Raw genomic sequence first — 13,630 nt, 5'->3', positions numbered from 1 at the left:
GCTAGTTTTCTCCGTGTGGTTGAACTATTGGTACTTTACGTCTTCAGAACTCCCTGTTCTGTGACTTGGAGGAAAGTCTGGCGCCATCCAGCGACACCGTGGGTCCCCCTGCTCCTGCTCATCGAGGGGGCGCACAGAGCAACGGCATGTGAGCGGCCGCCTCATAACCAGCTCGCGAGGCGGGGCGGCTTCGGGGCAAAGGGGGTTATTGGTTCGGCTGCTCCGTGTCCTTCCTCCCAGCTCTGCCTTTGGAGTTTTTCCTCCTGCAGAGCTGCTCTGGGGAGCAGCCCTCACTCCTGCGGACGGCTCTTTGGAAGGGAAGCCTTTGGGGGCGCCCCCGGAGAGGAGGAACGGACGGCTGGTGTCCATGTCAACAGATGGCACAGGCTTCGCAGCCAGCGAGCCGGGACCCCAGCACTCCCGTCTCGTGGGTGCGGGAGAACCATGCCGGGAGGTTTCCGTCCTGCACGGTGCCGCGTCTGACTGGCTCCTGTGGCTTCTTTTCATGGTTTTTTTGTTATTGATTTGAGAGAGAGAGGAGGAAAGGTGGAGAGAGAGAGAAACATGGATTGGCTGCCTCCTGCATGCCCCTCCTGCATGCATGGGGAGGGGCCCCCCACACACACACACACGCACACATACACAGGCACACACAGGCACACGCACACACACAGGCACACACACACACAGGCGCGCACACACACAGGCACACATACACAGGCACACACACACACACACACACAGGCGCGCACACACACAGGCACACATACACAGGCACACGCACACACAGGCACACACACAGGCATACACACAGGCACACATACACAGGCACACACAGGCACATGTGCACACACAGGCACACACAGGCACACACACAGGCACACACACAGGCTACACACAGGCACATGTGCACACACAGGCACACGCACACACGGACACACAGGCACATGTGCACACACAGGCACAGGCACACACAGACACACACAGGCACATGTGCACACACAGGCACACGCACACACACAGGCACACACAGGCACATGTGCACACACAGGCACATGCACACACGGACACACACGGAATGGAACCGGCAGCCCTGGCGCACGGGGTGACCCTCAAGCAGCTGCGCCCACGGCCGGGCCTGTGGCTGCCCTGAAGGAGCGGGGCTGGGGAGGCCGGCCGCTCGGGGCCAGCAGAACGCCCTCTCCCAGCTCGCTCACTCTCACTCCCCTGTTCCCTTGGTCACGTGTATTCTGCTCAGTCCTTCCCTTTCCTTGCGGACTGCGAGGTCACACAGATGTGCCGAACAGGAAGCAGGCAAACGCCAAGTGAAATCAAAACCGGACGCGACAGGTTCTATACCTGCTCGTAGTAGCCCTGCTCTTTTTTTTTTTTTTAATATATTTTATTGATTTTTACAGAGAGGAAGGGAGAGGGATAGAGAGTCAGAAACATCGATGAGAGAGACACATCGATCAGCTGCCTCCTGCACACCCCCCACTGGGGATGTGCCCGCAACCAAGGTACATGCCCCTGACCGGAATCGAACCCGGGACCCTTCAGTCCGCAGGCTGACGCTTTATCCACTGAGCCAAACCGGTCTCAGCTAGCAGCCCTGGTCTTGACAATAAAAGAGAATCGAGTTTCGGATGAAGTGGCGGCGCACACTGTCCCTTTCCTGTCTCCCAAAAGCCCGCTGCAGTGACCACAGAGGGCTGAACGCACAGCTGCACGTGACCGAGGAAGAGGCCAAAGACGCCGAGTTTGGAACACCAAGAGGGGTGGAGATCCGTCACCACCAAGGCGATGGGCGGCCCGCAGTGCAGTGCCTGCACCAGGACTGGGGACAGAACAGCCCTCTCCCCACAGGGACCCCGGGCACACCCCCTGGGCACCACCCTGGGGGCACCACGGTCTGCTGCCTGAGAGCACTGAGTCTGCACACAGAGCTGCCAGCCCCAGGTCCTGCCCCCCACAGGCAGTAAGGTGGGGTTGGAGGCTGGTTACCCCCAAACACTCCAAAACCGGGACGGAGAGGAATTGGAGGAAGCTCACAGGTGGACTGTGCACGCCTCGGCCAGTGCTCCAGCAGCAAACGCACTAACAGCGGACAGATACCCAGACAGTCTGCCTGCTCTCCGCACAAGGGTGACATGTTCCATATTTTTAAACGCAAATTCATGAAATGCTCCGTAATTTAAAAACAACAACAAAGAACCTGGATGGCGTGGCTCAGGGGTTGAGCGTAGACCTGTGAGCCGGGAGGTCACGGTTCGATTCCCAGTCAGGGCACAGGCCCGGGTTGCGGGCTCAGTCCCCAGTGTGGGGCGTGCAGGAGGCAGCCGATCCGTGATTCTCTCTCATCATGGATGTTTTTCTCTCTCTCCTTCTCCCCTCCTCTCTGAAATCAATAAGAAAATATTTTTTTTAAAGGGGGAGATTGGATCACAGCCTTCGGGAACAACATCCGTGAAGTGTCATTTAACATTTAAGAGGCTAGCATTTTTAGTGTCTACAAATTATGTAAAATATTTAAGGTAAAATAAGGCGCAGATCAAACAGAAATGGAAACTTTAGAAGCCTGCAGACAAAGTCTCCAAGTAATGGGAGCGAATATGCATGCGGTCTGTGCCAGGAGAGCGAGCTCCGCCTTGAGACAACAGGAAAGACCACAACAGGATAAGCAAGTGCACAGGGATGTAAAATATTCACAACCTGCAGAAGGAAACAAAAACACAAACCAACTAAAATGCAAGCAAACGAGGAAAGGGTGGTTTGTTTGTTTTTTATATCACAATTGGGAAATAATCATTTCTTTTCAAGTTAATGGTGCATTTTAATGGTTCTTTATACTAACATCCCATTAGCTATTTGGAAAAAGACAAAAATATTTCACACAAAAAAAACTCTATAGAGGTTTAACAATAGTAAACAAATCATGAGAAAATATGATCCTAAATTATAACCAAAAATGCAAATTAGAGCAAGGGCTGAGTCTCTTCCACTTACTTAATAGCCAAAAATATAGTATAAAAATGGTATGATATCACACACACACACCGCGGATGTGATTCTGACGGAGCGAGATGCTCGTGGCTCACTCTCAATGGCACAGCCTGGAGGAAAGGTTTGGGCACAAAACCTCCTCACATCATTTGACTCCTGCTGCCGGAGGTGGGGCTTTGACTCGAGGGATTTATTCTCAGCCCCGTGGATTCAGCATCGCAGGCTGGACTTATCTCGGGTGGGGAGGGGGATAAGAAGAGATGTACCAAAGAACTTACACCCTCAGATGCACGGCCCGTGGACACGGGCAATAGGGCAGTGGAGACCTGGGGAGGAGGGCTCGGGAGGAGGGGGAAATGGGAGATATCTGTAATACTCTCAACAAGAAAAAATGTATTTAAAAAGAAAAAGAGCCAAAACCGGTTTGGCTCAGTGGATAGAGCGTCGGCCTGCGGACTGAAGGGTCCCAGGTTCGATTCCGGTCAAGGGCATGTACCTGGGTTGCGGGCACATCCCCAGTAGGAGGTGTGCAGGAGGCAGCTGATCGATGTTTCTCTCTCGTCGATGTTTCTAACTCTCTATCCCTCTCCCTTCCTCTCTGTAAAATATCAATAAAATATATTTTTTTTAAAAAAAAGAAAAAGAACTTGTCTAACTTGGGATTATTTCTGCCACTGGCACACACCTTACCCCAAGCAGCCGCAAGGGGGCATCCCTCCTGCCCCTGGCAGGTCCCCGGCCACACCCCACACATTCCGTCCGCAGGAGACAGGGGGCCTCCGTGCATTCACGTGTCTGGTCACTTACAGCAGAAGCCCAACCGCAGGGTGTCTGTTCTGTGTCCTTAGTCCCCGGGGCGACCCTGAGCCAGAGGGTCCAGATGCCACGCAGCAGGGGTTGTGGGTCACTCAGCAGCTAAGGGGCAATTCTAGCTGCGCCACGTGGGTCCCGGGCCTGCCGCTGCGCCCAGAGGGACAGAGAGACGAAGCCCTGTGCTTGCTGCCGCCACGGGCCCCGAGCAGGGGCAGCCTCTTTCGGGAGAGGAAGGGAGATGGGCAGCTGCCTTTGATGGCTGCTCACAGGCGCCTGGCTCAGAGGGTGCCGGGGCCCCCCTGCTGGGACGGATCTGTTTGAAGACACCCGGGCACCACAGCAGAACTGGCCCATCTTTTGTCTGCCTGTCCGCTTTGTGCCTTCTCTGTCCTCCTGGAGCCCTGTTCTCCGGCTGCTCTCTGCTCCGCTTCTTCCCATCACGCCTCCGGAATCGAGAGCGGGACCCACACCCAGGACTTGTGGGTCTGACCTGGTGCGGAGGGTGAAGGGCTCCCAGACAGCCCCGAGGGCCGTGTGCAGGGTGCGAGTGAGCCGCAGGTGTGAACGGAACCCGGCGCCTGAGAGGGGTTCCCCACTTAGGACAGAGCTCGGTGCCGGAAACCAATCCTTCTCTCACTAATAGAAAGAGGCTGGTCAACCTTGAAGCTCTGAAAGGTCAGAGACAACCACTCCCTATCTAATGGAGACAATGGTAACTGAGGCAACTTCCCCATCTTGTAATCATGTAAATCCTTACTGATACGATAATCCGCTTATTACCTGCTTAAGGGCTATGGGTGTTTCCCAAAGCTGCTTAAGGGCTATGGGTGTATCCCATAGCCTCAATGAAAGGGATAGCAAGGCCAGAGCCTAGGGTAGTCTTCCCACTAGAGGTGGGCTCCCGCCTGGCCCCCCATTTTCCCAAATTAACTCTTTTCTAGTCTCTCTCTCTTCATTTTAGTGTGCGGCCTCCTCCAGAAACCGGACCCTGAGTGGGCCCTGAACCACACGGGTCGTGTTAAGGGATCCCCAGTTACCGTTACCACCACCACCACCACCACCGCGTCCACTGGACGGGACTGATTTTCCCAGGCGCCCGGCCATCGGACCTGCCCATTTGCCTGCTAGAGTCTCTGCCAGCAGCAGCCTGAGGCTCGGAGACCAGGAGCTTCTTGGGCACCAGGTCGCTCCCAGCAGGGGTCACTGCAATGCCTGCTAACACGCCGCTGTGACAGGCTGACGACGGAGAGGTGCTTACGGTCCCAGGCCTTGGGGCAGTGAGGTCATCCCATATGATACAACGGTGGATGCATCTCATTACAGGTTTGTCAAAACCACACCATGTCCAACGCCAGGAGTGGCCCTAAGGTAAGTGACGGATTTGGGATGACAATGACATGTCAATGTAGGTTTATCAACTGTGACAAATGTAGCACTCTGGGGGGAGATGTTGATAATGTGTGAGGGGTGAGGGTATATGGGACGTGTCTGTACCTTCTTCTCAATGTTTCTGTGAGCCTAAAATTGCATTAAAAATAATAAAGACTCCTGGCCGGTGTGGCTCAGGTGGTTGAGCATCGTCCCATGCACCAGGAGGTCACCGGTTCCACTTCCGGTCAGGGCACATGCCCAGGTTGCGAGCTCCATCCCCAGTAGGGGGCGTGCAGGAGGCAGCTGATGGATGTTTCTCTCCCCCCCGCCTCCCTGTCCCTTTCTAAAATACATTTTTAAAAATATTTTTTAAAATAATAGTCTTTTATAAAAACCCGAAGAAAAACCACTTTAGGTTTCAGAATTTGACCAACTCCCCTAAGTTTCTGTATGGCCTTTCATTAATTCACTTCCTCAGTAAACTACGATTGCCGTTTAATTTCCTCTTGGCCTAAGAGCCGCTTAGGAAGTTTTTGTTTCTTTTGCATCAGAAATAAGGATCCGTGAATAAGTCCTCTTCTTCTAACGTAAACCCCTTTTTTCAGCTGTTCTTTCCCACATGAACCATGGAAGAAAAGCCGTCACCCCGTCCGTGTATCCAGCCTCAGGAGAAGCAGGAAACACCCTCCCTCGGCGATCGTCACGCCACTTCCTGTCTTTCACGCTGAGATGCTGCTCGAACGCCCAGGCGGACAGTAGGACCCGTATAATGACAGGAGGTGTTTTATAATCCGCACTCCTTCCGCGATGGCTGCTTTATGCTGCTTTGTCCGCCCCACACTCTGACAAGTCACATCGCGAAGGGAATGGGCACTTCGGGACACTGACTCACACCCGGTTTATTAAATTCAAACCCAGTCCACCCAGGCATCAGGAGTGGCCTCGGAGCCGGGAGCCACCTTCAGATTTCTCCATTGTGTCCCACTTCGCCTTGTTGAATTCAGCAAAAACGCGTTGAGGAAACCGGCAGAAACAGTGAATGCATTTCAATCCGTTTCAGCCGCCGACCTGACCTGATAAACGTGCACCCTCCTTAGAGTGAACTGCAAGTTCACGTTTGAGTGGGCTCAGGGATTCAGAAGTGTTTCTAGAAACTTTCATAACTTTACTATTTATAGGATGTGGACCCAAAATAATTGTAGGCACGCATTGTGTGTAATTGTGTGCTGCCGGGTTTCCCTGCCATACCACTGTTCAAACAAAGGGCAAGGTCGTCTTTTCAGCTTCTTCTAGACCAGGGGTGGGCAAACTTTTTGACTCGAGGGCCACAATGGGTTCTTAAACTGGACCGGAGGGCCGGAACAAAAGCATGGGTGGAGTGTTTGTGTGAACTAATATAAATTCAAAGGAAAGGAGCGGAGGGGAGAGCAAGAGAACCGGATAGAACAGCCGGATCCGGCCCGCGGGCCTTAGTTTGCCCAAGGCTGTACTAGATGCTTACTGGGGGGGGCAGCTGGAGAACTCTGGGGCACCTGAAACTCCAGGACAGAACTCTGGAGCAGCGCGGATGGACCAAAGTGCTGGGGGAATCACGAATCCCAGAACTGGTGGGAACGGTGCGGGACACGACAGTCTAGCCGAGCCGCGGCCGGGAGGGCTCAGGCCTTGTGTGGAGAACAGCCGTGAGGAAAACCAACCTCCCTTCACCTGAGAAGACCATCTTGGCCCGTTCTATACTTCTGATATAAGCCACTAGCATCGGGGGATTTTCTGGAAATTTTTCTGAAAACGGCATCTTTTAAATAAAAGCCAATTCTAGAAAACCTATTGCTTTGTCTAAGGAAGTTGGAGCCGTTCCTCTAAGTCCTGAGCCTATAACTGGGCGCTCCCGGTCCTGGGTTTCCAGAGATAACAAAGACTAACTGAACCTGAAAGAGTGCACCCCCTCCTGCAGAGAACAGCTGCCTGGGGTCATGGTACACGACCTGCGGCCTCACACGCAAACATCCGTGTGTGATGGTGTTGGGAAACCCCTCTCACCGACTCGGCGTGAGGAAGGGGCGTGAACAGGGGACCTGCACAGGGGACAGCAGTCTGACAGACCTGGTTTATGGATCTTCCTCACCAACAACTGTCTAAATCAGGGGTGGGCAAACTTTTTGACTCGAGGGCCACCATGGGTTCTTAAACTGGACCGGAGGGCCGGAACAAAAGCATGGATGGAGAGTTTGTGTAAACTAATATAAATTCAAAGTAAAGGAGCGGAGGGGAGAGCAAGAGAACCCTCCGCTCTTTCGGCTCCGCTGGCCGGATAGAACAGGCGAACGGGCCGGATCCGGCCCGTGGGCCGTAGTTTGCCCACGGCTGGTCTAAACGCTATTTACTACCGCTCAAAAGAGCCTTTTGGAAATAAATGGGAAACCAGAAAATGTATTCTAAAGTAGCCAGGAAAAAGAACCAAAGGAAAATCTATTTTTAATGTCTGAGTCCAGCTGCTTTACTTTAAAACTTCAATTCCTGGGGGAGGAAGGACTGCCTGGGGTCTTACACCCCTTACAACTGATAGCAGACCTCAGATTCTTAACACATTTCAACAACTTGTAAATATCTGTGATAGAAACAGAGAAGTTGGCTTATATTGAAATTATTTTAATTTAGAAACAGAAAACCTCTTGGAAAAAAAGAAAGAACACAAAACATGCAGGCAATTTTTTTACTCCATGAGCTTCTCAGGTCTGCACTGTCCACCAGTCCCCGAGATGAGGCCCTCGTCCACAGGCCTTCAGCCACCGCTGCAGGAGAGAGAAAACGGTCAGCTCTGTGTGGATGCCGGCCTTCAACAATGATCCGGAGACAGTATGCTATGCTGTGATGTGATGGGACCAAAACCAGTTCACGGAGAACCACACACCTACATGGCCCAAGACAGCACCAAGGAGAAGAAACTGAACTTTAAAGTCTTGGACTAAAAACGTCCTTGGAGATAACGTGGCTGCCAGGACAGACTATCTTAAAACCCAGAATCCTCACTTGGGAAATGCCTTTCTGAACAGGACAAAAACCACGAACTACCTATCGGGTGGTGTGGAGAAGTGTCCAGTTTGACAGGTAACACGCTTGCGGGTAACGAAGAGCTCAGACTAGCAATGGCTCTCAACCGCGGCAGCTTCCCAGGCAGCCAAACCCCTGGCTTACTCATCTGAAAACAAAGCCCCTTCACACCAGCAGGTGCTTAATCAATACCAGCAGATCCCAGCAGCGTTCAAAAGTCAAGAGACATATCTGCGCATTAATGAAATAGCAACTGTCAACTCAAATGGTTTCAATTTTCATTCTATTCTAGAGAGTGTCTATTTCACAAAGTTTACTTACACAATGATGTTATTAATAGGGATGTGGATCAATTTCACGAAAAAGCCAATGAAACCCATTATAGCAAATCCTATTGCTGTCGCCATGGCAATCTTCTGGAATTCTGAATTAAAAACACAAAATTCATCATTTTCACAGTACACTGCAAGTATGGGGGGAAAATTAGCAGTAACATAAACTTACCGGTGAACATTTCTCCTGATAATAAACACGTAATTTTAAATAAAATAATGTATGACACTATTTGTTAGTAGTAAAAAGCTGACGGGTTTTAAGAAACAATATGCCCCTAGTGAATCCATCAATAAGCAGTGCAATATTTTATCTTCTCAGCAAATGACCAGGATGCCAAAAAGAAATAAAATGTGGATAGAAGAAATGCAGAGTATTTGTCTTTAAAAACTTCTAACACTGCTAAAAATCTATATATATAAAAGGCTAATATGCAAAGTGTCCTCGCGGGAGTTAGGCCGGGAGACCGGGAATTCGATCACTATAACGTGTGCTGACCACCAGGGGTGGCGTGGAACATGGCGGGTGACCAGTGGCAGTGGCAGGGTGCTGAGGGAGCGAGGGAAGGAGGAGGCAGAGAACTGCACAGTGGTGACACATGGGTGGCAAGGGAAGGAGGAGACAGGGAGGCAGGGAACCTGACGGGCCCTGATCACCGGCCAGGCCTAGGGACCCTGCCCATGCACGAATTTCGTGCACTGGGCCTCTAGTGGATTATAGAAGCACAGAACAGGACTTTTCTAAAAAACAGGTCCACTGGATTTGATATTATGAAGAAGCCAAACACAAGGCTTGAAAATCAGATAGCGCTGAGCACAATTTTCTGTAAAGGTTTCAGACTCGGGTACTGTTTCCATGTCACGTTATTTCCTCGGGGAAGCTATCCAGACTTGGTTAGTCCTCCTGTTAATTCTTCTATTTCTTTTCTGTAACACTTTCGACAGCAGTAATTAGAAACTGTAACTGCACTTATTTGCTTAGGGCTACCTTCCCTGAAAAAGTCTAAGCTCCATAAGAGCAAGGACTATTCTCTATTATATATTGTTGTATAGTTTACTATATATATAATATAATGTATTAAATTCTCTATTGTAATCCCAGCTCCTAGCCCAGGCAGCAGTCAAGAAATGAATAAAAGTAGACAAACTCTGGTGCATCTTTTAACACATGAATCATCTAGTATATCTATATACATAAAAGTCTAAGCGACTGTTGAGACCGGTCGCTATGACATGCAATGACCACCAGGGGGCAGATGCTCCCACAGCAGGAGCGCCACTCAGCCAGAAGCCGGGCTCGCGGCTGGCGAGCGCAGCGGCGGTGGTGGGAGCCGCTCCCGCCTCTATGGCAGTGCTAAGGAGTGTCGAGCCAAGCAGTAAGAGTGAGCAGATGGGTGGTTAGGAGCGAGGGGTCCCGGACTGTGAGAGGGATGCCTGACTGCCGATGTCCGACTGCAGGGATCGGGCCTAAACCGGCAGTTGGACATCCCCCGAGGGGTCCCGGATTGCAAGAGGGCGCAGGCCAGGCTGAGAGACGACCCCACCCCGTGCACGAATTTCATGCACTGGGCCTCTAGTGATAAATAAGAAATTAACTTCCTAGGTTGCAACTCTGTTGTTGATTCCTGTTAGGGTTCTGTTTGGGGGAGGAAAAGGGGGGCAGTACTGAGCATGGGGACTCCCAAAAGACTTTGCAGAGTGAAAATAATGGAAGCTACTAAAAACTCTTAAGTCATTAAATATGACTAATGCAAACATAATATGAAAATAAGGCTGTAATAAATACTCTTACACCATTTGAAATACATAAAACAGAAGCATGTATAAAGTGTACAAAATATAGGAAGTGACAATGATAAAAAAATTAAGCAAAATAAGTAAAAATGTGGATTAAAAGAAAGTAACTCAATGGCTACTGAAGAGGACAACAGTCATCAAGTAAAAGGCTTGGAAAATGCGGGCATTGACCTTTGCCTCTCACTGGAAAGCTTTACCTTTTCGGTCAGGTTTGGTGCATCTCTTGACCAGCCGGATGGAATCCTTCACAAACTGCCGACTTGGCTCAACGAACTGCATTACCTGGTCCATGATGCCTGTTTGGACAAAGAGGAGAAGAGACAGTCACGTATCACTGTCATGCAGCCAGGACTTGCTGTCCTACCAACGTGTAAAGGAGACCGGCCAGAAACGCATGCCTGCCGTGGGTCAGTCCCACCCCACAGAATAAACAGAAGAGAGAAGAAAAAGGAGACTCTGAGCCTAAACTGACGCTATTTTTGTAAATTCCAGCCAAGCATCAGGGCAAAGGCAACCGCTTTGCCCGTGATTATCCATCACCGACAGAGGATGCGCAGGGCAGCACCATCACATCCCGTCCTCACGCACTCCGCAGGCTGTTCCTACTAAGGAGCCAACAGTGTTGGGGATCCAACAGATACTTTCTATATTTTAAACTCCCAGAAGCTCGTGTCTCCCCATTAAATGCCGGCAATGGTGCTGCAAGAGCCAGAGTCGAGGCAAACGTGGATTGCAAGCTGACTGCTCCAAGCCGTGGCCACCTACCACGTCTAGAGAAGAGCACACCTGATGGGGGAGACCTAGCAAAGGCCCAGAACCACAGGACGACGAAAGCTCTGCGCCAGCCTTTAGGTCTGGACACAGCCCTAGGGAATCAGGGCTCGTTCCTCATGGGGGTTCTGGCCGTCTAACCTCGGCTTGGCGAGCTGGAGGCCAGCCTAGCCCCTGTCGTTACCATTCCCTCCAGGCTTAGGGCAGCGGCCAGGCACATACACACTCAACACACTTCTGCCCAGTTCCTAGTGAGAGGCAGTCAGGCCAGGCGGCTCTCCACCGTCTATGACAGTGGTCTATGACATGCTTCCTCGCTGGGGTGGGCAGGTGGGATAACAGACTCCAAACGTGTGGGGATTCTAATACGCGATCTGGGCCGAGAATGTTGGGTCCCTCCAAAAACATATCAACGCCTGTTTTCTCAGTATTTCACTCAGCATTTCAAATCCAGGGACTTAAACTTTATAGCTGCCACCATGCAAGTTAAGGGCCCCTTCCCTGGGGTGGGGTTGGGGGTGCGGGGCTGCAGGAACCCTCTGTGACCTGTTCATCAGATTGACAATCCCCCACATCACAGGCACCTGGCAGGGCCGCCTGAATACGGCTCTCCCGAGGGCAGACACATCCCAGAGGGCTCACATCCGAGGGGACGGCACATTCCAGAGGGCTCACATCCCAGAGGGCACACACATCCCAGAGGGCACACATCCCAGGGCACTCACATCCCAGAGGGCTCACACATCCCAGAGGGCTCACACATCCCAGAGGGCTCACACATCCCAGAGGGCACACACATCCCAGAGGGCACACACATCCCAGAGGGCACACACATCCCAGAGGGCACACACATCCCAGAGGGCACACACATCCCAGAGGGCACACATCCCAGAGGGCACACACATCCCAGAGGGCACACACATCCCAGAGGGCACACACATCCCAGAGGGCACACACATCCCAGAGGGCACACACATCCCAGAGGGCTCACACATCCCAGAGGGCTCACACATCCCAGAGGGCACTCACATCCCAGAGGGCTCACATCCCAGGGCGCACACATCCCAGAGGGCACACATCCCAGAGGGCGCACACATCCCAGAGGGCGCACACATCCCAGAGGGCGCACACATCCCAGAGGGCGCACACATCCCAGAGGGCGCACACATCCCAGAGGGCGCACACATCCCAGAGGGCGCACACATCCCAGAGGGCGCACACATCCCAGAGGGCGCACACATCCCAGAGGGCGCACACATCCCAGAGGGCGCACACATCCCAGAGGGCGCACACATCCCAGAGGGCGCACACATCCCAGAGGGCGCACACATCCCAGAGGGCGCACACATCCCAGAGGGCGCACACATCCCAGAGGGCGCACACATCCCAGAGGGCGCACACATCCCAGAGGGCGCACACATCCCAGAGGGCGCACACATCCCAGAGGGCGCACACATCCCAGAGGGCGCACACATCCCAGAGGGCGCACACATCCCAGAGGGCGCACACATCCCAGAGGGCGCACACATCCCAGAGGGCGCACACATCCCAGAGGGCGCACACATCCCAGAGGGCACTCACATCCCAGAGGGCTCACATCCCAGGGCACACACATCCCAGGGCACACACATCCCAGAGGGCACACACATCCCAGAGGGCACACACATCCCAGAGGGCACACACATCCCAGAGGGCACACACATCCCAGAGGGCACACACATCCCAGAGGGCACACATCCCAGAGGGCACACACATCCCAGAGGGCACACACATCCCAGAGGGCACACACATCCCAGAGGGCGCACACATCCCAGAGGGCTCACATCCCAGAGGGCACACACATCCCAGAGGGCACACATCCCAGAGGGCACACATCCCAGAGGGCACACACATCCCAGAGGGCTCACATCCCAGAGGGCACACATCCCAGAGGGCACACATCCCAGAGGGCACACACATCCCAGAGGGCACACACATCCGAGGGGACTCACATCCCAGGGGACTCCCATCCGAGGGGACGACACACATCCGAGAGAACAGGGACACACGCCCGAGGAGACTCACATCCCCAAAGTCAACCCCCACGGAGGCCCGGCGGCAGGCCATCATCCTGACCACCGCACAGAAGCCCCGACACCCCTGACACAGGACTCACACGCAGAGTCCCGAGGACGCCTTTTCATGCCCGGAAGAACCGCGGGCCTGGGAGCCCCTCTCCCTCGGGCGCCCGCGTCTCCGCTTCCACCCAGCGTGGCCGGACCCGGGCCCTCTCCCCGCCCGCCGGCCGCCCCGCGAGTCACAGAGGGTCGCCCACTCCCGGACAGCGCCTTACCTCCGCCGCCGCCGCCTCAAATGCCTGGGACACGTAGCACTGGAGCCAACCCTCTGTCGCAAGCAGGAACCGGAATCCGGGTCGCTGGCCTCCGGCCCGCCCCCCTCTGCGTTCATTGGTCCTTTGCGCGTAGACCTCACTGCGCAGGCGCCGCCGACGT

The 13,630-nt window shown here is 53.2% G+C and overlaps 1 protein-coding gene across 1 annotated transcript; it reads right to left on the bottom strand.

Annotated features, from left to right (window-relative positions):
• Nucleotides 1–8,555: 8,555 nt before the first annotated feature.
• SEC61G (SEC61 translocon subunit gamma) lies at nt 8,556–13,603 on the bottom strand (the record flags this gene model as incomplete). The annotated part of the gene is made up of 3 exons (XM_080666728.1): nt 13,471–13,603; nt 10,565–10,663; nt 8,556–8,662 (listed from the first exon to the last, which is right to left on the bottom strand). Exons 2-3 carry the CDS (start codon nt 10,656–10,658, stop codon nt 8,556–8,558), a joined length of 201 nt encoding a protein of 66 aa, XP_080522854.1. The 5' UTR covers nt 10,659–10,663; nt 13,471–13,603.
• Between the last annotated feature and the right edge of the window lie 27 nt (nt 13,604–13,630).

The sequence above is a fragment of the Plecotus auritus genome (genome assembly GCF_963455305.1).
Source record: "Plecotus auritus genome assembly, chromosome: 4".
In the NCBI taxonomy this organism is placed as follows: Eukaryota; Metazoa; Chordata; class Mammalia; order Chiroptera; family Vespertilionidae; genus Plecotus; species Plecotus auritus.
This window is presented reverse-complemented; position numbering and strand designations above follow the sequence as displayed.